Source organism: Saccostrea echinata, unplaced genomic scaffold, assembly GCF_033153115.1.
Source record: "Saccostrea echinata isolate AGI-Se365-2 ecotype Australia unplaced genomic scaffold, CSIRO_AGI_Sech_v1 ptg000054l, whole genome shotgun sequence".
In the NCBI taxonomy this organism is placed as follows: Eukaryota; Metazoa; Mollusca; class Bivalvia; order Ostreida; family Ostreidae; genus Saccostrea; species Saccostrea echinata.
The window spans coordinates 43,177,225-43,197,939 of NW_026889803.1; the positions used below are offsets into that span (position 1 = coordinate 43,177,225).

The following is a 20,715-nucleotide window of genomic DNA, read 5'->3' on the forward strand; positions in this document are numbered from 1 at the left end:
TTGAGGAGAGTTTTCAACTTACTTGAATACCATCAATTCACCAAAGATGCTTCGAGTCCTTGGCTCAGGTAAGATAATCCAGTACAATCAAACTAAGTGAATAGTCATAAACTTTTACTTTTCATTCTCACTTTTCCTAGGGCCATGGCGATAAATTGGGCCATCTAAAAGGCATCAAATTCTTGGCGAATTCTCACATATTTTGCATGTTAATTTAAAACAAGAGGCCCAGCGGCCACATCGCTCACCTGAGCACTGTGGCTAGGAAAAAAGCAAAAATCAGTTTAGTATTGAAAATCTTAAATACATAAGTGGTCCCAACCTACCCCTAAAAGGGAGTGGGGGGGGGGGGGTATGAATTGAACAAAATTTAATCTACACTAACTAAGGATGCTTACATATTTTTTTTTGACTGTGACTTTTTCCCCTACAAGTTTCAACTTTCATTGTAGCCCCACCTACCCCTGGGGTTATTGATTTGAACAAACTTGAACCTACACTATCTGAGGATGCTTCCATATAAATATGACCAACCATGGCTTTGCTGTTCTTGAGAAGAAGATTTTTTGAAGATTTGTCCTATATATTCCTATGTAAAACTTTGATCGTCCGTTGTGGCCCCACCCTAACCCTGGGGTTCATGATTTGAACAAATTTGAATCCACACCACCTGAGGATATTTTCACATAAATATAACCAATCATAGCTTTGCTGTTCTTAAGAAGAAAATTTTTAAAGATTTTTTCTATATATTCCTATGTAAAAATTTGACCGTCCATTGTGGCCCCACCCTACCCCAGGGGGTCATGATTTGAAAGAATTTGAATCTACACTATCTGAGGATGCTTCCATATAAATATGACCAACCATGGCTTTGCTGTTCTTGAGAAGAAGATTTTTTGAAGATTTGTCCTATATACTCCTATGTAAAACTTCGATCGTCCATTGTGGCCCCACCCTACCCCCAGGGGTCATGATTTGAAAAAACTTGAATATAAACCACCTGCAGATGCTTTCATATAAATATGACCAATCATAGCTTTGCTGTTCTTGAGAAGAAGATTTTTGAAGATTTTTCCTATATATTCCTAAGTTAAACTTTGACCGTCCATTGTGACCCCACCCTACCCCCGGGGGTCATGATTTGAACAAATTTGAATTTACACCACCTGACAATGATTCCATATGAGTTTCATCTTTCCTAGCCCATTGGTTCTTGAGAAGAAGATTTTTCAATGATGCCATTAATTTTTCGCTATTTTGTAATTATCTCCCCTTGGAGAAGGGCGTGGCCCTTCATTAGAACAAATTTGAATCCCCTTCACCCAAGGATACTTTGTGCCAAGTTTGATTGAAAATGGCCCAGTGGTTCTTGAGAAGAAGATGAAAATGTGAAAAGTTTACGACAACGACAACGATGACAGACAACGGACAAATTTCGATCAGAAAAGCTCACTTGAGCCTTCGGCTCAGGTGAGCTAAAAAAATCAAAATAATGGGCAAACATGATACAGTCTCTTCTCCATGCATACCGTTTTTTCATTCATTCATCTATTACGAAGCTTTGATGAAAGCAATGTCCCTGCCCTTTGTTTTGAAAAGTCCGGTAGATGGCGAGATGATTCTCAACTTGGGAGAACACATACAAATTCTTCCTCTTGGCTGATAAAGGAATGAGTTCAACAAACTATGGAAGCACCTCATTTCAAATACTGTTTACAGAAACAAATGATAAGTGAATTTATATGCTTTATTACTTTGGAGAGTACTATCAGATACAAAGTAATACCACTTGATCAAGTTACTGAGATGGATTCTAAAAGCCTGTAGGGTTTGAGGTCATGAAAAACTTGTTCTAAATCCATCCCCAATCATACAAAACACAAGAGAAATATCCAGTACATTGCATTCATTCACAATATAGTTTGAAAAATTTGTTACTTTTGCAAGGCCTCTGCCCAATTAAATTCAAATAATAACTTTATGAATTAAAGTCAGGCTTCATAGACTCTACTAATGAAAAAGCTTGTGCAACCTCTAAAACCCAAGTATATGTACTTTTTTTGAGCTTACACTGTTAAAGATATGCATTAAACAAATTCAGATAGGACGGAAAGATACATGAATTTGATATCAAGGAGTAGTATATATGTAGTAATAATAGCATGTTTAAATCCAATCAAGAGATCCTAGAAATTTACATTCATCTTTTAAAATACTGTCAGATTCAAATGCAAATCTTAAAGCAGAAGATTGATCCTAATTATATTTCACTGTTAATACCAGGTAATTAACACACTTCCTTTCACATATACATTCCTGTGCATACAACAGAATTCTCTGGCAATGAACAGAACAAGTTTGTTCATGACGTGTATAAATACAGAACAAAATTGCACTCTAAGAAAAGGTAGTCAAACCATTCAATATCAATATTCGACTGTCTGGCTACCTAAAACTCCATTGATGAAGCAGGTGCTTGGAAATGAGCAACCAATAAAAACTATCTTGCCTCATTTTTAATGTGACAAAAAAAGTAAATCATGAATCACCCCTGGAAATTAGCATTTTGTAAACCACTGGTACTTTCGAATGCAAAAAATATACAGGTCGTTTTTGCCTTATAATGAATTGTTTTATGCTCTCTGTTTCCTATTACATATGCCATTGTTTTCTTGTACATCTAGTCCTCCCTTTTCGATCTATTGAACATTTATCATTACCTATCCTATTATTCTGAAGATCCATTTAAAATTCACATCAAAAGATGAATACAAAATTATGAAAATGGAAGAACACATGCTTTTTTCTAAATAAGGAATGCCTCATGCCATCTTTCCAAAACATAGACTTCTCACATATTAATTAAAATTAATCATCAAATTTGTTACATTCATAATTATATACCTGGTACACCTCAAATTTGTTTTTCATAATTACAAACACCTGATATATTAGGTATATTTCCTTTATAATCTGGTTACCAATGTGTACCGTTACATAGAGGTGTTTTGCTAGGAAAATAATACCCCTAAATTCCATTTTAATGTTAAGAAATTTTTGTGCTTCAGAATAAAGTCGCAAACCTTTACAATTGTCAGCAAAAATGCAACAAATATGTATGATGGGTGGTTCACAATATTTTAGACATGTAGTATATTAAAATTTGTCATTTTTAATGTCCATGTTTGCATGTAATTATTATAAAGCCAGAGTTCTTAATTTTGTTTAGTAATGGTATTTAAGCATTCACACTTTGGAAAAAAAACTAACATTGTTATTACTTTACACTGTTGAAAGCTGAGCCAATGGGATGGAGGAGATGTTTACTTCATATTGAACCAATTTCTGTTTAAAACACTACACTTAGAAGTTCACTTAGCTTTTGAGCACTTTGTTCAATCTCATACCACTCTACTCTGTCAAATATTTCTTTACATCAAGCACTAAAATGACTAAATCCACACTGACCTCTGCCTCATACAAGAAATCATAGCAAATTACATGTAAATTCTTTACTATAATAGAAAATTATGCAACCTGGGGTGCTTCCACTAGATTTCCACTATGATATCACAAAAATAGTTTTAAGCACATTCAATCCAAAACAGTCTTGTGTTGAATAAAACACAACTTGCACATGTATTCACGTCATCCATGACTTGTCACGTTACACTCATAGCAAAAATAATAATAGATTAACAATCACAAGATTTCATTGGAATGATAACATGGTAAATAAATAGCAATGTTTTTGACAATATATTTCATCTATCTCACAGCACTGTATAATCAGGATCTCCTCACTCTTCCAAAGTACAGATCAGCTTTACAGAAAGAGCTCTTGGCCTCGGAACAGGATATTCTTCCTCCACACACAGTTTGGAATCCAACTTTGCCCTCCGAAGATGCCTCCAACTAAATCACAGTTTTCATCTTGGAGAGCACTTCATAGTATTGCACTCAGTTTTGACTACAATTCTAATCAAAATGTAGCCATTATTATGAATAGATCATCTCTGCAACATAATACCCTTTGGGTAAGTTTTTTTTGGTCTATTTTCACCACCATACACTAGTGGAATGCTGTGTGTGTAGATGTAAAAATGAGTTCTTGTTCCCAATAGAAAATCCTTTTTCTACTGTAGATATTATTTCTGTAGTCTATCAACATCACTGCCATAATGTTGATGGAAATGAATTGACTTCACCAACGTCTGTGACACTGTTTCCATTCTGTTTATAGCTCACTTTGATCCTTAACCTTATAGGTTGCTGCAATAAAATTACAAAACATAAGAATTAAGGAATTACAAAACATTTCAGGAGATACAAAGTATAACATTTGAAAGATTATAAAGCATTACACATCAGGCAAACCAAAACATTACATTTCAGGAAATACCAAGTAGTTAAAATCCATAATCTCGAACACTGATATCTTGAATACCAGGGATATGTCAAAGTGATTTGGCCCCCCCCCCTTTTTTTCTTTGCTTTTTAACCTAGTTATTTCAATTCCTTGGATATCTCCAAGTTTAATCTTGGTCCTGTCGAGTTGGTGAGCAAGGATCAACCTAGGTGGCGACTGATAAGATAAGATAATATTTATTTAAAGTCGAGTAAATCAAATAAAAAACATTAGCTCTGAAGAGCTGTTTTCCGACTACAAGAGCTATTTTCCATCTACAGAGCTATTTTCCAACTACTGAGGCGAAATAGCCGCTTTTGAGCTCCAAACTTCGCCATAATTTGTCACGAAAGAGAAGTTTAAGTTGCCTTAACATTTGCAACCCTTTTATTGAAAATCATAAAAAATCTATTAAGAAACGTGGTAGTATCGTCACTATTTCATAAATCTGGTTTTATTACTGCTGAAATAAGTGAAACAGCAGGGCACTTGCACCTGTTTTGCACTACATGTACTAATGACCATTGCATCGAATACTCTGTCGGAACTCCTCTCAATTTTACGCTTCCATGTATGAAAAAGTCCATTGTTACAAGTTATACACAAGACACAAAATAGCTGGGCAGCTATCGATGTCATGCCAAAGATGTTGGAGATGATTTTAGATCTTTTTATTGTCAAATAATTAATACATGCTGTGAATACAGACATATTTTTACTGTTTAATTGTGGAGTTATTAACTGTCTAAGAAATTACACATGTCTGATAAACATAAGTAGTTCAATCAGCATGCAGTAGATCATCAAAACTTTTTTTTAGAAAAAGAATTTAATATTGAAAACGAATTTTGAAGGGAAAATAACAAAATTATGACATGCCAAGAGCCTGAAAATCTAACCCTGAGAGGAGAAAAACGTGTCAATCATTTAAAAGTTAATTGTGCATACTATGCAAGAAATGAAAAAGAAGTTTGATAAACAAGTTTATCAATTAGAAACTTTTACATTGTCATTGTTTTATATCTTTTGCTAGATATTTATATACCTTGTAATTGGAAATATATATATATATTTTTAAAAAGAATCTTTTTTTCTCTTTTTTAATTATTTTTACTAGGATGTTTAAACAATACAGAAAAAATGATTGAAATATATTTAAGTAATAAACAATAAAATGTTTTTATTTTTAAAAAGTTTAATAATGATCAATGTGCACCACGCGCACCAAGAAGTCTTCCTAGAATTCAACACTTCTCCCTACATTTCTCTGAGGGAGAAGTGAAGTCTCCCTAAATTTTGGGTCTAGGTTGGTCCCTGGGAGAGAACAAGGTTTTACTGTATACAAGGAAATTTTCACCTTTATTTTTACTTTTACCCTAAACACAAGTGGGCGAATTTAAGACGGGATGAGTTCAAAGAAACAATATAAAATTTCTTAAACAGAACTGTGATGGGCGAATTTAAAACAGGACAAAATTGTTTGCAAGTGTGAAAGAGCGAAAATAGCCCTGTATACAGTAACATTTTTAGAATTTCAAAGCATTACAGGCCAGGGTTTTGGCAATTTATGCACTGGCTGGTAAGTTTGCCATTTAAATTACAGAACAGCATTTTTTATCATTAATCATGCTGAATTTTTTTTAAGATACAAGAACCTACTTTCTGTGGGTTGTTGACTTTGATAACTTGAGTAACTATCCCATCATTCATTGGTGGCAGAGTAGACCCTGACGGTGACTGCAGTTGGAGCTGGAATGACTAAGAGAAAAATTGACAAGTTGTCATTTAAAATCTTATGATTTTCATCTATTATGTCAACGTTAACATTTCATTTATAGCACTTTCCCAAACTCAAACCTTATATATGTAAGGGAATTTGAAACACAATAAGCAGTTTTCACACTTTGATACTGTCACACAAACCTTGGGAACTGCAGCTTGGAATACATAGTCAGACATTGTTGAAGCTGTAGAATTGGAGGATTTGACATTGATAATTGTTACGTTTGGCTGGCCATTGTCTCGCTCACAGGTCAACTCCACCTTAAGACCATTCTTGTCATAGGCTGTAAGACCATGTGGACCTACCACAAAGATTTTCATATATTTTAAGAATCTGAAACTACCATATGATATACAATACTTCAAAAGTGAAAAAAATCATACAAGTTTAATTTACATTTTATACTTTTATAAGTATCAAATATTACTAGTACATGTACCATCATTGCCATTGATTTGGTTGAAAGGTTCACCATCTCCTCCCATCAAATCATCCATTACATTTGGAGTGCTTGTCTGCTTCATAGGTGGAGCTAAAAACATCATCAAAACATTGACATACACATTCATACATGCATTTCATCTGTGTTTGTGAATAACAACATTAATATCCTCATTCTGTACAACTGTTGAGGTCAAATGTTAAGCATTTTATATTTTGATTTCTCAAAATTGTTGTGTACCTGGATTTGATAATGAAGCTACACCGCCTAAAAGATCCAACAGATCATTTGCACCACCAGCAGGTGTTGGGGCTGGGTTTGTAGAAGTTACAGCTGGAGTGCCTACATCTAGTAAGTCTAATATATTCTGGCTCTAAAAATAAACAATTTCTATTTAAAGTAATCTCAGTTTGAGATTCATATATAATAATACTATAGAATTCAAAGCCTTTAAATATGCACACAAGCTACACTAAATGTTTTGAATTATTTCAAATGCTGAAAAACAAGACACAGTTGCCTACTTCCACTTGAGTACACAGGAGCACTTACTTCTGTATTAAGTGTATTTTTGGCTTTCTCTGCACCGTTCACCATCCCATTAGGAATACTTTCTTCATTAAGTAAATCAGAAGAACTTTCACTATTGGCTAAAACATTTTTGCTTCTGCTACCTTCTATCAATGGCATAGGTTCTAATAGAGCTGATCTGGAAATTGAAAATTAACCAAAAAAATTAAAATAAATTAAAAAATAAACTCCCGTATCCATACTCAGTCAGAATGTTTATTTTTGTTTAATATCTTGCTTACAGTTATTACCGTTTTAAATTTTTTTAAAAGTATGCAGCAATACAAATCAAACTTACCTAAGATTATCATATTTGGAAAAAATATTGGAGTACTCTACAGATCTCTGTTGCAGTTCCACATGTGTGGAACCACCGTATGCGTCTATCACAGCCTTGATTCTCCTTTAATGAAGAAAATAATATAACATTAAATCAATCTTCTAAAAAAAATTATCACTACTTTGAATATCTTAATCAGAAAATCAGTTTATAAAATTAAGGTATCTCATAATACCACTTTCTGAAGACGTACTATACAAAAAAATAAACCTCCATTGTTTTGTCATTTTTTCCTTTGGGGATGAATTGTACAGGTTCAGTATATTAATGATCTAAATCTTTTTAAAATGCTTTAAAAATAAACTAAACATGCAATCTATTATCATATAAACACTGAAAACATAGTAACAGATTCACTTTAAATCATAAACGAAGAAAGATTGTATTCAAGCCAAGACCAAAGAAAAGACAGTCATATCTTCACTACACAAGTAATGTTCAATGTCATAGGGAACACAGCAAATTCTTCTATTGACAATGTACATATGGAGGAATTTGAGCTGAAATCTACAATGTTGAAATAAATTATAATGGACTCAGGTAATACAGCACTCTTGCTGATTTAAATACTTTTCTTTATTTCTTAGAAACTATACAGTCAAACCTCTTCATCTCGAACTCAATGGGACCGAGAAAAAACTTCGAGATATCTGATAATTCGAGATATTCAGGGTAAAATACTTAAAGAATAAGGGGCTGGGACTTCCAAATCACTTCGACATTTCCATGGTATTTGAGATATCAGTGTATGAGATACCGAAGTTCTATGTATTTTAGAAATGTTAACTTTATTCTGAATTTTAGATGTTCAAGAGTCTGGGTGAATTAGGAAAGATAACTCTTGCAAGTGGACTTTTTATACCAATTTTTTAAAACATTCTTCATTTGTTACATTTTATTATGGTATTATGGTATACATTTCTTGTCTATTTATAACTGATTTTCCAAATTATTCATACAGTGATTAAGAAGAAAATCACACTGATTGTTTTTTGGAGAAAAATAATTTTTATAATGAAAATAATATTGAATATTATGAAGTTTTGTTATGTTCTTTACATGTCTGAAGGAGATATCCATCACTTGACACTGAAATTTCTGTATTTCTATTAATAACAAACTTGAAATAAAACATTTAACAAAAAGAATACCTATGGTATCATAGTTTTCATTTAAATATTTAAAATCTACATAATAAGTGGTGCTGTGATGAAAAATGTAATAAACTTTGGGTATAATGAGTCTCCTTAAGCTGAGTAATATTAGATACTGGTGAACTTATCTTACCCAGCTGAAGTTCTAAAGCGGGAACTGAGCTTCATTAAAGATGTCAGTGCATATTCCCTGCTAACTTCTGTGGAGTAGTTATGTGTTAGGACCTTCTCCATTACATTAATCACTTCATCCTCAGACACCTGCATATATCAATTCAACTGACTATTATTGTTTATCATGTAATTTTTTCTGGCTATTGTTGTCACAATTTTGGATTGTTTAATTGATTTAATCAGTTTATCCTACATTTTTCCTCAAGCTGATCTTAACTTTACAAGGTACATTTACAAAGAAATATACATCAACAAATCGAGGATTACATCGACATCTTGATAGAAGTCTTCTGTGAGATAGGACAAATAATTACTTTGAAATGTACTTAATTCAAACATGAAAGTCTGGTGGATAGCATAATTTCTGACAGACTTTGTACCATTGAGCTTTAAATGTACTAAATATACAATGTAGATTCTAAGACATACCTGAATGGCTTCGTCCTCTTCACAAACACCTGAGATAAGTTTCTCCCCGTACTCTCCTATACACCACAGGGCCACCTGAACCAAGGGTGGCTGGGTAATGTCGTCTTTGATCATAAGGAACAGTTGTTGTACTGTGTAATTGTGAAGCTCTGAAGTCTCAGCTATCAGCTGGATTAGTATGGAAACTACATCATCCCTAACATAGGACCCTGCCTGCAAAACAGGAAAAAATAAAATGTCAGCATATCACCTTTTTATCAATTGCATTTACAATACTTTCTGACATTTATTTACAGATTTTTAATGTTCGTTGTTATTCAAGTTGAAACTAGATATTTCACTACAAAAAATGAAAAATTACCAAGCGTAGCAATTTCATGACAGTATCAATATGCCATCTCTTGTTTGGTGAGTATCTACAAGGCAACAAAGGTCAAATATTAGGAGCCTACGCAAGTGAATCTTTTCTATCTTATTTCGCTGAAAGAAAGTTTATGAATTGTTTCTTGGAAAAGTTTATCAATACAAATTTCCTTACCTAACAGTGCCACAACTTACTTTTCTGCAGCCTGGACAATGTTGGAACAAGTGTCTGTTTTGAACTCCGGGTCACAAGTTTCTAAGAACTGTAACAGTTCCTTCATCATTGCTCTTATGTTTCCTGCATTGACTAGGGCAAATGAGAGTTCCATGGCACGTCTACAATATACAGGATAATAATACAACATCTGAAGGCCATTTCTAATGAATACACTTTACTTTATCACATGGCTATAAGGTTATATATATATATATATATATGTATGAATGGGGTTTCTTCACATCCTTGTGTAGCGATCGATGTGAGTGGATCAAAGGACCTGATTTTAATCAGATTGCTATTAAAAATAAAACGTGATTAATTTTTAGCGATATTCAATTTTGGCGATCTCAGCACCCTCGCTAATAATGCCAAAATTAAATCCTCGCTAAAAATTCTACTTATACGATATTGAAAGTCTCGCGACAATTCTTTCTCTTTTCCCATAAAGGGGTGGCAAATAAATTAGTAAAGACTACCATGTGGGAGATTTTATGTGTTAAAATAGCTTTGTATGCTTACTTTCCGAGAAAACTGACCTTCTTATAGAAACATCTGGGTCCTTCAGACAGTCCATGATGGTTGTTCTGTGTCTCTGGACTGCATTGTAGTCCGCATGTACAACCCTCAGGAGTGTGTTTAATGCCACATATCTTTGCAAGAAGGAGTGGTGGTTAATTTTTATAAAGTTTGATTTATAATCAAGGTTTACAAATCAAAATGCAATTTTAACACTTAATATATCTAGTCATTTACAGGATTAACTAATTGTTGAATTTTGAAACAATTATATACATAGAATGCCACCTACCTTATATTTTTATCATTATTAAGAAGAAATCTTCCAAGAATATTGACAGCTAAAACCTGTATAAAAAGTAAATGGAAATGAATAATAATAATAATAATAATAATAATACTTTATTTAAAGAAGGTAACCTGGTTAGTGCATGCACTATTCTTCCCCAGGGCCTTCTAGATATTAAGTACAGATACATATAATTATATATATACAAATATACAAATTAACTTATTGCAGTCCATACGATTACAGTCTCAGAAGTATGAATACAGAGTTTGTCTTTGTCCGATAATAATTACATATAAATAAGAAACAATCATAAACACAAGTATTTAAATATAAATACATGTACATGTAGTAAATTGAAAAGAAAAAAAAAATTATTGAAATATTTGCTCAGATATTTATTCGACGGCTAACAATGTAATTTTCTACCTTGCATTTAAAAGCTTTAAAATACACATGAATACAACCTATCCATATTTTTTTTGAAAGTCTAAGACACAATCATGATGTTTACTTGTAACATATACACATGTATTTATAGGAAAGAATATTAAACTTCGATTTTTCATTGCCAGCATATATAAATAATAAACATTTTCATCATACTCTCAGCCCAGCTTCTGACTTGATCCCCATGATAGTTAGGACAATTTCATACAGAATGGCATGGCCAACATTTTTACTCGTATCTGTGTTGGTGGCAACCTGAAAGAAAATAAAAAATATTTACAACTGTAAATTTATTCACAAACAAATAAACAAAAGGTACACAGGTACATGTACTTCATGAATTTTCTTTCAAAGATAATCGGTACATTAACAATACATATTTATCTAGTTCGAGGCAAACAAAAGTAATCTTTTCCCCTTTAGAGAGCAGAGAAGTTGAACCTACCTGTGCTAAAATATCATTCATTGTCTCGCTAGCATCAGTGTCATTCTTTCCTAGAATTCGCAGCAATCGAAGGATTTTTACCTGATCAATAAGGAGGTATAAACAATTAAAATAACATACTATATTTCTTAATACAACCAGTCTGAAAAGCTGGCTTTTTTACCTATACATCTAAATTACATTCATGTTTTTTCAATTTAGCATGCTCAATTCTTTAAAAAAAATTAGTTGAAGATACTTTTGTACACAGCAAATTTAAACTCAATTCTTATCATTCAACATAGAATAGCATCAATTAATATGTCACATAAAAACTTTCCTGCAACATGTACAACAAACTCTGTTTACAGTGAGTGACATGCACAATATTATATTAAAAAGAAGATCCAAACAAAAATACCTAGCTACAATTGTGTACTCTGTTGCTCATGCAGTCCAAAATAAAGAAACAACAATTAATAAGATGATAATTTTCACTTGTTAGTATTTTTAAAATGTCATCTTAACATGCAAAAGTGTTGCCATGCTATGGTCCTTTATGTAGTTAAGATATCATTGAAAAGGCACTGCTGAAGTCAGATTTAAAGGTTGAGTAAAGCTATATTATCTAATCATATTCTGCAATTATCATTAGTAATTATCTTATTCATCTATATACTGAAGCAATAATTGGAAAGCATCCTGGTAAAAACTGTCTAGACCTATCTCTACATACATTTTAAGTTTTAAAATAATTTTCTAGAAAAATATCCTCCAAATTATTATTAAAAACCACAAAAGCAAGCAAAGTTAAAAGTATATAAATTTTTTTTATCATGATTTCAGAAATAATAGGACATAAACTGGAATACAATTTCTGATTCATGTATTTCTGCATACCAAATTCAAAACTTTAAGTGCCAAAAATATGGACATATATATATGCATTTCAGTGTGACCCATAATTTGTCAATGTACCCCGTATACAATCATCAACTGTGTTTTCCCTACCTAAACACTAACTAACTATAATATCAATGGTCTACGGCAGGAGTAGAGAGGAGAAGAAATGATTTCAGTGAAAAATATTCACACAGAGAAATCCAATAGCAGAGGTTAGGTGTCATCATTGTGCCAGAAACCCGGAAAGCATTAACTACAACACGCTTGTTTTATACCTGTAGAAATGGGTCGCTAACCCCTGACACATCATGTTCTGGGGAATAACCGGCCATGATCAAGTTTTTGAGAACTCGGACCAAATTTGGAACCACCTGAAAATAATTTAGACAGCTCATGCAGTAAGGAAGAAATAGAGAGCTATACCTGCAAAAAGGGATTACTGACACCAAACACATCATGTTCAGGAGAATAACCGGCCATAATGAGATTCCTGAGGATTCGTACAAGCATAGGAACCACCTGCAGTAAAATAAGTCATCAGCATTCCTGCTATAATACTCAAACTGCTTCCTTCCTCAGAAATGAAAAATTATTTAAAAAAACTTTCATGATTTGAATTACTTACCAAAGTTTTTATCAAAGGAACTAAAAATCTGTATTCATATTTCTATGCAATGTCAACAAAAGTGGACTTCACATAAAATATATCAAAGTCATTCCTTAACACGTAGTCTAGAAAATTACAGTTGTATGAAATAATATATTTAAATATGTACAGAGAAAAAGTGAGCATTTCAATTTCGACATTTTCTTGTACTTTGCTTTGGATTTAGTTCACTCACCTTTCTAAAGTGATGTAGAGTGTCGGGGCTTTTCTCACACATCTCTGTGATCAAACATACAGCCGTCAGCAGGACTCCGTGATTCTTCTCGTTCAGAAGGGAACGTGTAGCCGGAATATACATCTCCATCAGGTCTGGCACTTTACGGATGATGCAAAGGGCACAAAGGATAGCCTGCAAAAATATAAAGTCACTGGGTGAGAAGATTCTCACAAAATGAAAAAAATACATTATATTTTAAGTAAACTTCCAATTATACCCGATATTTGTATTTTGACAATCTGCTGTCAAAAAAAAATGTAATATATTCCCAGAAAAGAAGTAAAAATATTCACAGCATTCATTTAATAACTAAATTAAAATGTAGCAAAAATATCAAATCTAGATTTCCATGTAATTTTGCATTGATTAATTGAAAATAAAACATTTGAATGAACAAATTGATGACTGACCTTTTTCTTGATGTAGGCATTTGAAGACTTTATCATTTTTTCAATCTCTCCTGCCAAATCTCTGCTCATTTCCACTGAACAAATTGTTCCAAGTGTACATAGTGCTAAACTCTGAATATACTGGGTCTGATGGTTCAAGTCACTGTAGCATTCATTTTCATAACATATTAGATGTTGTTAATACATTCAAAACAGACTCAAATTTATTTCTCATGAATCAAATAAAACTTCCTTAATATCTACTATACACATGAATAAGGAAATGTTGTGTTAAGTGTGGACACTGAGATAAATACTATTCCACTTAAAATTGTTATACACCAATAATCTACTTGTTATATAACAAAAGCGACCTACTTTTTCAGTGAATTGGTGACCAGCAGATGGACATCTTGTCTTTCATCCAATAACAACATGGCACCCAAGTAACCTATCCTCTTATCTGTAAACTTGGGGGAGGCTATCAGTTTCATACACTCCAACTATTAAAAAAAACATTGTATCTGAATACTCTGTACAAATTCAGAAAAAATCATTCTAAAAAATTGTTGATTAGACTTAAAAATCTTTTCTAATTTACATATGAATTAAAGGTAAACAGGTAAATGATAGGGAGAGGTAAATATTTTTACCTGGCCAAAATGGGCAGGATATCCTAACATATGAATATACAGTAACTTGGCTAAATTTCGACATTTGTAAGTATTATCTTGATCCCTAAAGGAGTCACGGATGGCCGCACACTCCTTCTGCACCACTGCCCTCTCATCTGCAGCTGTTCTGGCTGAGCGAATTTCTCGGATGAGATCTCTCAGTCTCTTAGGAGTTGTCATTGTCAATGAGCTGCAATCATAACAGGATTTGTAAATATTAATATCATATTGAGTGAAATTTTCAAATTGATTAAATGCAGAATGTAGTCTGAAAAATGACCCTATGCTAAAAAGCTTTTTAATCAGTGTTGATATTAAATATTTAGAAAACCATAGAATTATTTCAAATTGAACAACTGGCATGCAACACTATGCATAACATACAAGTGCAAAAGGAATAATTCCCTGATCAATTTACAAACTAACTCATGTTGCAATTTATCCTATTGCAGATTGATGGAAAGATGCAATATATCCTTGACAAAATTCAAGTAAATCAAATATTGAAGTTATCTTCAATTTAATGTGGTTATAGATAAAGATATAAACAGACCAAATCAAAATAAAGTTAAAATATCACTTGTAGGTTTAGAATGCACTTATGTACCCTCAAAATATCACACATGTTTGGTGTCAATAAATTAAAGTCCTTTCATATATACTCATATTCTACTATTCCCAAAATGCCATGCTTATTATAAAAGCATAAAAAATGTGGCTGCATACATATGGTAGTATTTACAGCTATGTGATCACATGCTTAATTTCATATGCAAGAAATTTCACCACCACCAAAATGTTTCATACACATAGGAATACACTTTTTATCAAGCCAAATCCTAGCTGTGCATGCTTGTCTTTCATGCACCCTCTCCATATCAAGAGAATTTTCTTAGGAATAAAAGTTACCATGGGAATATCACCTGGTTGAAAATATGTACAGATAATCAGCCTGTACAGAGAAAGTGACCAAAATACCAAAGTTGATTTTGCATAATCATTTCATTTTGGTCTCAACAAATACACACAAAGTGTGAGGAAATTACCTCCCAACTTTGGGGATTGTATATCATGTAAATGGAAGGGGTGGTTAAATTTATGATGATTGTTTATCGAGAAGAACTTGTAGTGCATGTCATTTCAATTTACAGCATGTTGAAACCCAGTTGAAAGCGAACATTTTGTTAAGATTCTGCATACATATCAGTCAGATTTTATTTGCCTCATGAATCACTTTGCATTTGTAATGCATGTACCATAATCTTAATCAGCATATACTTTAAAGCAGTTTCTGTCTCACTCACTTTCAAATTAACATTGTTTTTACTTTAAAGAGATCATTACATGAATAGTTTAAAAACCAATCAATAACATAGATAATCAATTACAATCAATCTATGACCCCTCCCCCAATGTCATTCACACACTGGAGTCCTCCAAGTTGAAGCCCCGATATTATAGTCAACACTACAATGTAGCACTGATCTAATCACACAAATACAAACTACCTATCATTAGATTAGATATTGACAACTTTTGCAGTTTTACTTGAACCGGCATTTCAGCAATCAACATGATCAATGAAAATAATATACAGGTGGGAGGAGGACAGGTGATATTACCGAATCATTTTCGTTCCTTCAGAAATTTAGGAATGCCTGGAAGTCTGGAAATCTACGCATCAAGAATGAGACTGGGCACCTGCCAATGTTTTCTTCTATGCTTTGTTCAATTACAGGCCGAATTTTTTCTTTTCATCAGGTGATATGCTCATCGTATACGAACAATATGGCTTCCGAACCAACAACAGCCAGCGCGGAAGGAAAGAAGTGCTTTTAAATTAACATACCAAGCAATGCCACTATTATAATGATAAATTACTATACTATAATTGACATATACACTGTGTTAAATGATAATAAATGAAATCTACAATGATCAGCTCGAAAATGTTAATAATCTACTCCGGAAGAAAATAGTCCGATTCCCCGTGGCATTTGACGTCATCCACAGGATTGCATCTTCCTGTAAGGGAAGACAACTGAAAATTTTATAAATCATCAATCTTCTTTCCTCATTTTTCATGAGATACAAAAATTAATCTGTACATTTAATAGCATTGCAGGCAATATGTCATAGAAAGTTTTTTTTATGTAATGGGTAAATTAAATTGTGCGTCTCTGTTTTAATTTAAAAAAAAAATGAAATAAAAAATATAGGGATCCTAGATTTTTTCCAGGTCATAATTCAGTGATGATTTACCTTCAATTCACGATTCGAATTCCTCATTTATAAGAAAGTACTGCAATGATACTAATTAAAACATGCTAAAAAAAAATATGAATATTCATTTACAATAAAATTAAACAGTTACTGAAAATTATGTTATTCATTTAACCATTATTTGTTATTATAATCTGACATGATTATATTGTTTGATTTCATGTACATCCCCCCCCCCCCCCCTTAATTGGTGAATAAACATAAACGACGGACTACGATGAATTTAGTGCGGGTTGGGGTTCAGATGCACATTCAATGGCGGATCCAGAAATTTCAAAACGGGGAACGCAGTTCAAGGCCTTTTTTGACAAGGGAAAAAGGGATATTGTCCATACTTGAAAATCCTAGGGGGTTGGAGTAGGGGTCAGCTTCACTGAAACTTTTTCAACAAGTAAAAATGCAAGAAATCATGCAGTGCTAATTACGTTGGGACTAAAAGTGTAAGAAGTCATGCAGTGTTGATCTGAGTCACAGCAGTATCTTTTATTTATTTCTTTTAACAGATTCTCAATTTGTTTTATCAACCTATCAAGAAGATGGACATGTTTGGCGTGTAATCTACAGGAATCATTTGTACGAATCATTCATAGATGTTCGGCTCACCACAGCTACGAACTTAACGAAACTTCCCACATAGAAAAAATATGACATTACATTGAAATAACTTGTCAAAAATTGTAATATTAAACTTTTTAATTTTAATAATCCAGTAAAGAATACTTATAATTTCATTATATTTTAGGAATTTATTATTTATGTCATTTCTATGCAAAATCAATCAAAAAATATATACCAATTCATGCATCAAATTTCTTGTTTGAATTATTCCCCCCGTACAGAGACGTCATAGAAGTCTTTGTCGCACTACGTGGTGGTCAGCAGTCTCTTTAAGCCGTTCAGTTCAGAACCCTGGTCCAAAGCTATACATTTTTTAATATTCTTACCGTCCTACAGAGTATCATGTAGATATATTTTTTTGTATTTGCACAATGTTCAGGTCCGTGGCAACGATTTAACGATGGGGAGGACTTATATAGGCCATGCCTGATGTTCAATCCAATTATGTAATAAAATACTGATTAAATTAATTAAACGATTTTAAAAAAAAAGGGGGATGGCGGCTCCTCCAAAATTTTGATAAGCAAAAACATTTACCCCGGGTCTCCCCCCCCCCCCTTAACTGTCCAAACTCGACAATCCTTTGGACCTTTTATAACCTTTTGGTACATTTTTTTTTCAAATGCTGGAATTTGCCCCGCCCCCACTTTTTTCCCAAACATACCATTACTATTAAAATGTTCATTGAATTAAAGTCGGTTCCCCTTTTTTGTTGCAGTATACATATAGGCAAATAAGGGTAAGGTAGTACTGTATTAATAAAATTTGGTACTGGAAAAAAGTTTGAACCTACGGAAGCGTATTGGTGCCAAAAAAAAAAAAAAAAAAAAAAAAAAAAAAAAAAAAAAAAAAAAACTGCCAAGTAATTTTTTTTAAGTAGGTGCATGTAATTCCAACTTTAAAGTTGGTAATTCCAACTTTAATTTTTTTTCCAACCTTAAAGTTGGTAATTCAAACATTAATCTTGGCTTTTCCAACTTTATAAAGTTGGCTTTTCAAACTTAAAGTGTGTAATTTCAACTTTAATCTTGGCTTTTCCAACTTTAATCTTGCCAACTTTAAAGTTGGTAATTCCAACTTTAATATTGGCTTTTCTATCTTTGTACGGCTTTATGTGTTATATACAGATACTTTGTAGCTCCACTCATTTGTTGCTGTTTTATACATGTAATTACAATGGAAAGAAACGATTTAATTATGAATTTATGATGAAAGAAGAACTTTTTTCATTGTGTTTTCACATACAGAATTAATACATTTAGTTCAGTTGTATTTGTAGCATGTGATATAGTGTTGATTCATCCCGTATATTAAACACCAAATAATAATATTGATTAAGCTTATTTTCACATACAAAACAAATGGACCAAAAAACTATAAGAGTTTTCAAAGTTGGAAGTTATATGTAATGTCATAGGGAAAGTCAAGTTAAAGAATAATTGACACATATTAATTAATCTATTTAAGTGTACATTGCACCATCGTCGCAAGCCACGGGTTTTGTGTCCATTCTATAGAATTGCGATGATGACATTGTACAGGCACTTGTTTCTGTAATAAATTTTTTGACCCATAGTGTAATAATATCACAAGGGTATTATTATTATACTATGGGTTAAAAAAATATTATTATACTATGGGTTAAAAATATTATTATTATACTATGGGTTAAAAAAATTATTACCGAAACAAGTGCCTGTGGTAAATTGTATTGATTTTGCATTAAATAAGTTGGTTATAATTTAAAATTAAGGGAAAAAAAGCCAAGGAAAAGGGCTAGAAAAGCTCAAATTAAAGTTGGAAAAGCCAAAATTAAAGTTGGAATTACCAACTTTAAAGTTGGAAAAGCCAAGATTTAAGTTTGAATTACCAACTTTAAAGTTTGAAAGTAGTATAGAGTGATGCAAAATAAGCAACTTTGAGGCGTGAGGCGCAAAATGACCCCGACGTGAACCCGGAAGTATAAACGTAATCCGGGTAACAACTCGATCATTTATTGATCAAGCTTCTTGAATGAGAGATTATAATTAGAAAACATAATTATATTATCTGTATTATAAGAGTATATTTTATTTAAAAGAGTGAAAATGAAGAAACGAGTTAATTTTAGCAAACAAATTTCTATTATAAATATTCTTTATGAAGTTCGCGGGGGGAGAAATGCAGAATGAAGTAGATGGATAGATGTCTCTTCAATTGACGAATTGAAAATGTATCAAATATTATTGAATCGGTTTTGATGAAACAACTTCAGAAAATATCTCTTGAATTTGTTAGTTGTATTCGTGTTAGTTCAATGACAACATACGATCATAAGATCGAAAGCCATACTTCCGATTTGTATTATTTACAGTTATGATTAATCAATGAAAACACAAAACTATTAAGATCGGAAACTACGTTTCCGACTACACGAGTGGTGATATATTTATTTTCATTTGTATCTTGAGCTCAACATTACATTGTTTATATTTATATCTAGCTGTACAAATAACCATCAAAAGAATGATACAACAGATTAAACATTGTATTATTGATATGTCCGTCATTGTACGATTAATTGATGGAAGAACCACTGTCCAGGAAATCTGTACAGGTGATTTGCTAAGTGTTGTTCACTACCTAATTAACGGCAATGGTTTGGATAAAAAAAAAATATATATCTAATGAAACAAATGAGTGATGTGAGTTTTGTCATTACTTATGCTAAGTCTTTTGAATTACAATCCAATAAAAGTACATGTAGACAGAGATCACACATATACACGGGTTTAATTTACTTTTTTGCACACATATTCGTGAATGGGAGAAGGGACTTCTTATAGCATTCTATCTAAATGTGTATATCATCCAATGTTTATAACGTAGAATTACGCACTGAGGTTTTATTTAGACACAGTCCGGTTTGAAGGGTGACCGACGTAAATGCTCGACAGCCAGATAATGATACTAATTATGATAAGTAAAATAAAACAATGTCAGTTTTAAATAATGTCATTATTTGCTATTAATGGATAAATAAAAGATAGAATAATTATGAGAATTTAGTTGTAATCTTCAGTTCTAATCTCCCTAAAATGTACTGTGTATAACTACCCCCATCAAACCTACCAGACAGACAAATATACACATGACATAACACCCAGACGCATGCAGCTGGCCCTTTTAAAATAAGAGGTTTTAGGTCCTCATTATTAACTATATTGACATGACCAGTAATGAATCTATATGTAAAACAACGATACATGTAAGTCCCTACAATGACAAACAGTTCTACACTCTGGCATACACACCTTTGCTCACGGTCATTATAAAATCAGACCATTTGATAATCATGAGTAAGACCATGAACCATGAATTGTGAAAATTGGTTATATAACAAGACATATCTAATTTGTC

General features: G+C 32.5%; 1 protein-coding gene across 3 annotated transcripts; it reads right to left on the minus strand.

Moving 5' to 3' along the window:
• Positions 1-1,736: 1,736 nt before the first annotated feature.
• Positions 1,737-16,443, minus strand: LOC133171791 (AP-1 complex subunit gamma-1-like). Of its 3 annotated transcripts, none has more exons than XM_061306595.1 (21): positions 16,349-16,443; positions 14,395-14,605; positions 14,120-14,244; positions 13,763-13,904; positions 13,311-13,484; positions 12,892-12,987; positions 11,587-11,667; positions 11,298-11,396; positions 10,695-10,750; positions 10,423-10,536; positions 9,862-10,002; positions 9,665-9,719; positions 9,304-9,516; positions 8,834-8,961; positions 7,505-7,609; positions 7,189-7,345; positions 6,877-7,009; positions 6,634-6,726; positions 6,335-6,495; positions 6,071-6,169; positions 1,737-4,275 (listed from the first exon to the last, which is right to left on the minus strand). In XM_061306595.1, the coding sequence occupies exons 2-21, from the start codon at positions 14,593-14,595 to the stop codon at positions 4,174-4,176; spliced, it is 2,475 nt and encodes an 824-aa protein (XP_061162579.1). In that variant the 5' UTR covers positions 14,596-14,605; positions 16,349-16,443; the 3' UTR covers positions 1,737-4,173. The 3 variants fall into 3 exon arrangements, with proteins under 3 accessions (XP_061162579.1, XP_061162577.1, XP_061162578.1); XM_061306593.1 differs by lacking the exons at positions 12,892-12,987; positions 16,349-16,443 and adding exons at positions 12,744-12,839; positions 16,038-16,342; XM_061306594.1 differs by lacking the exon at positions 16,349-16,443 and adding an exon at positions 16,038-16,342.
• Positions 16,444-20,715: the final 4,272 nt, after the last annotated feature.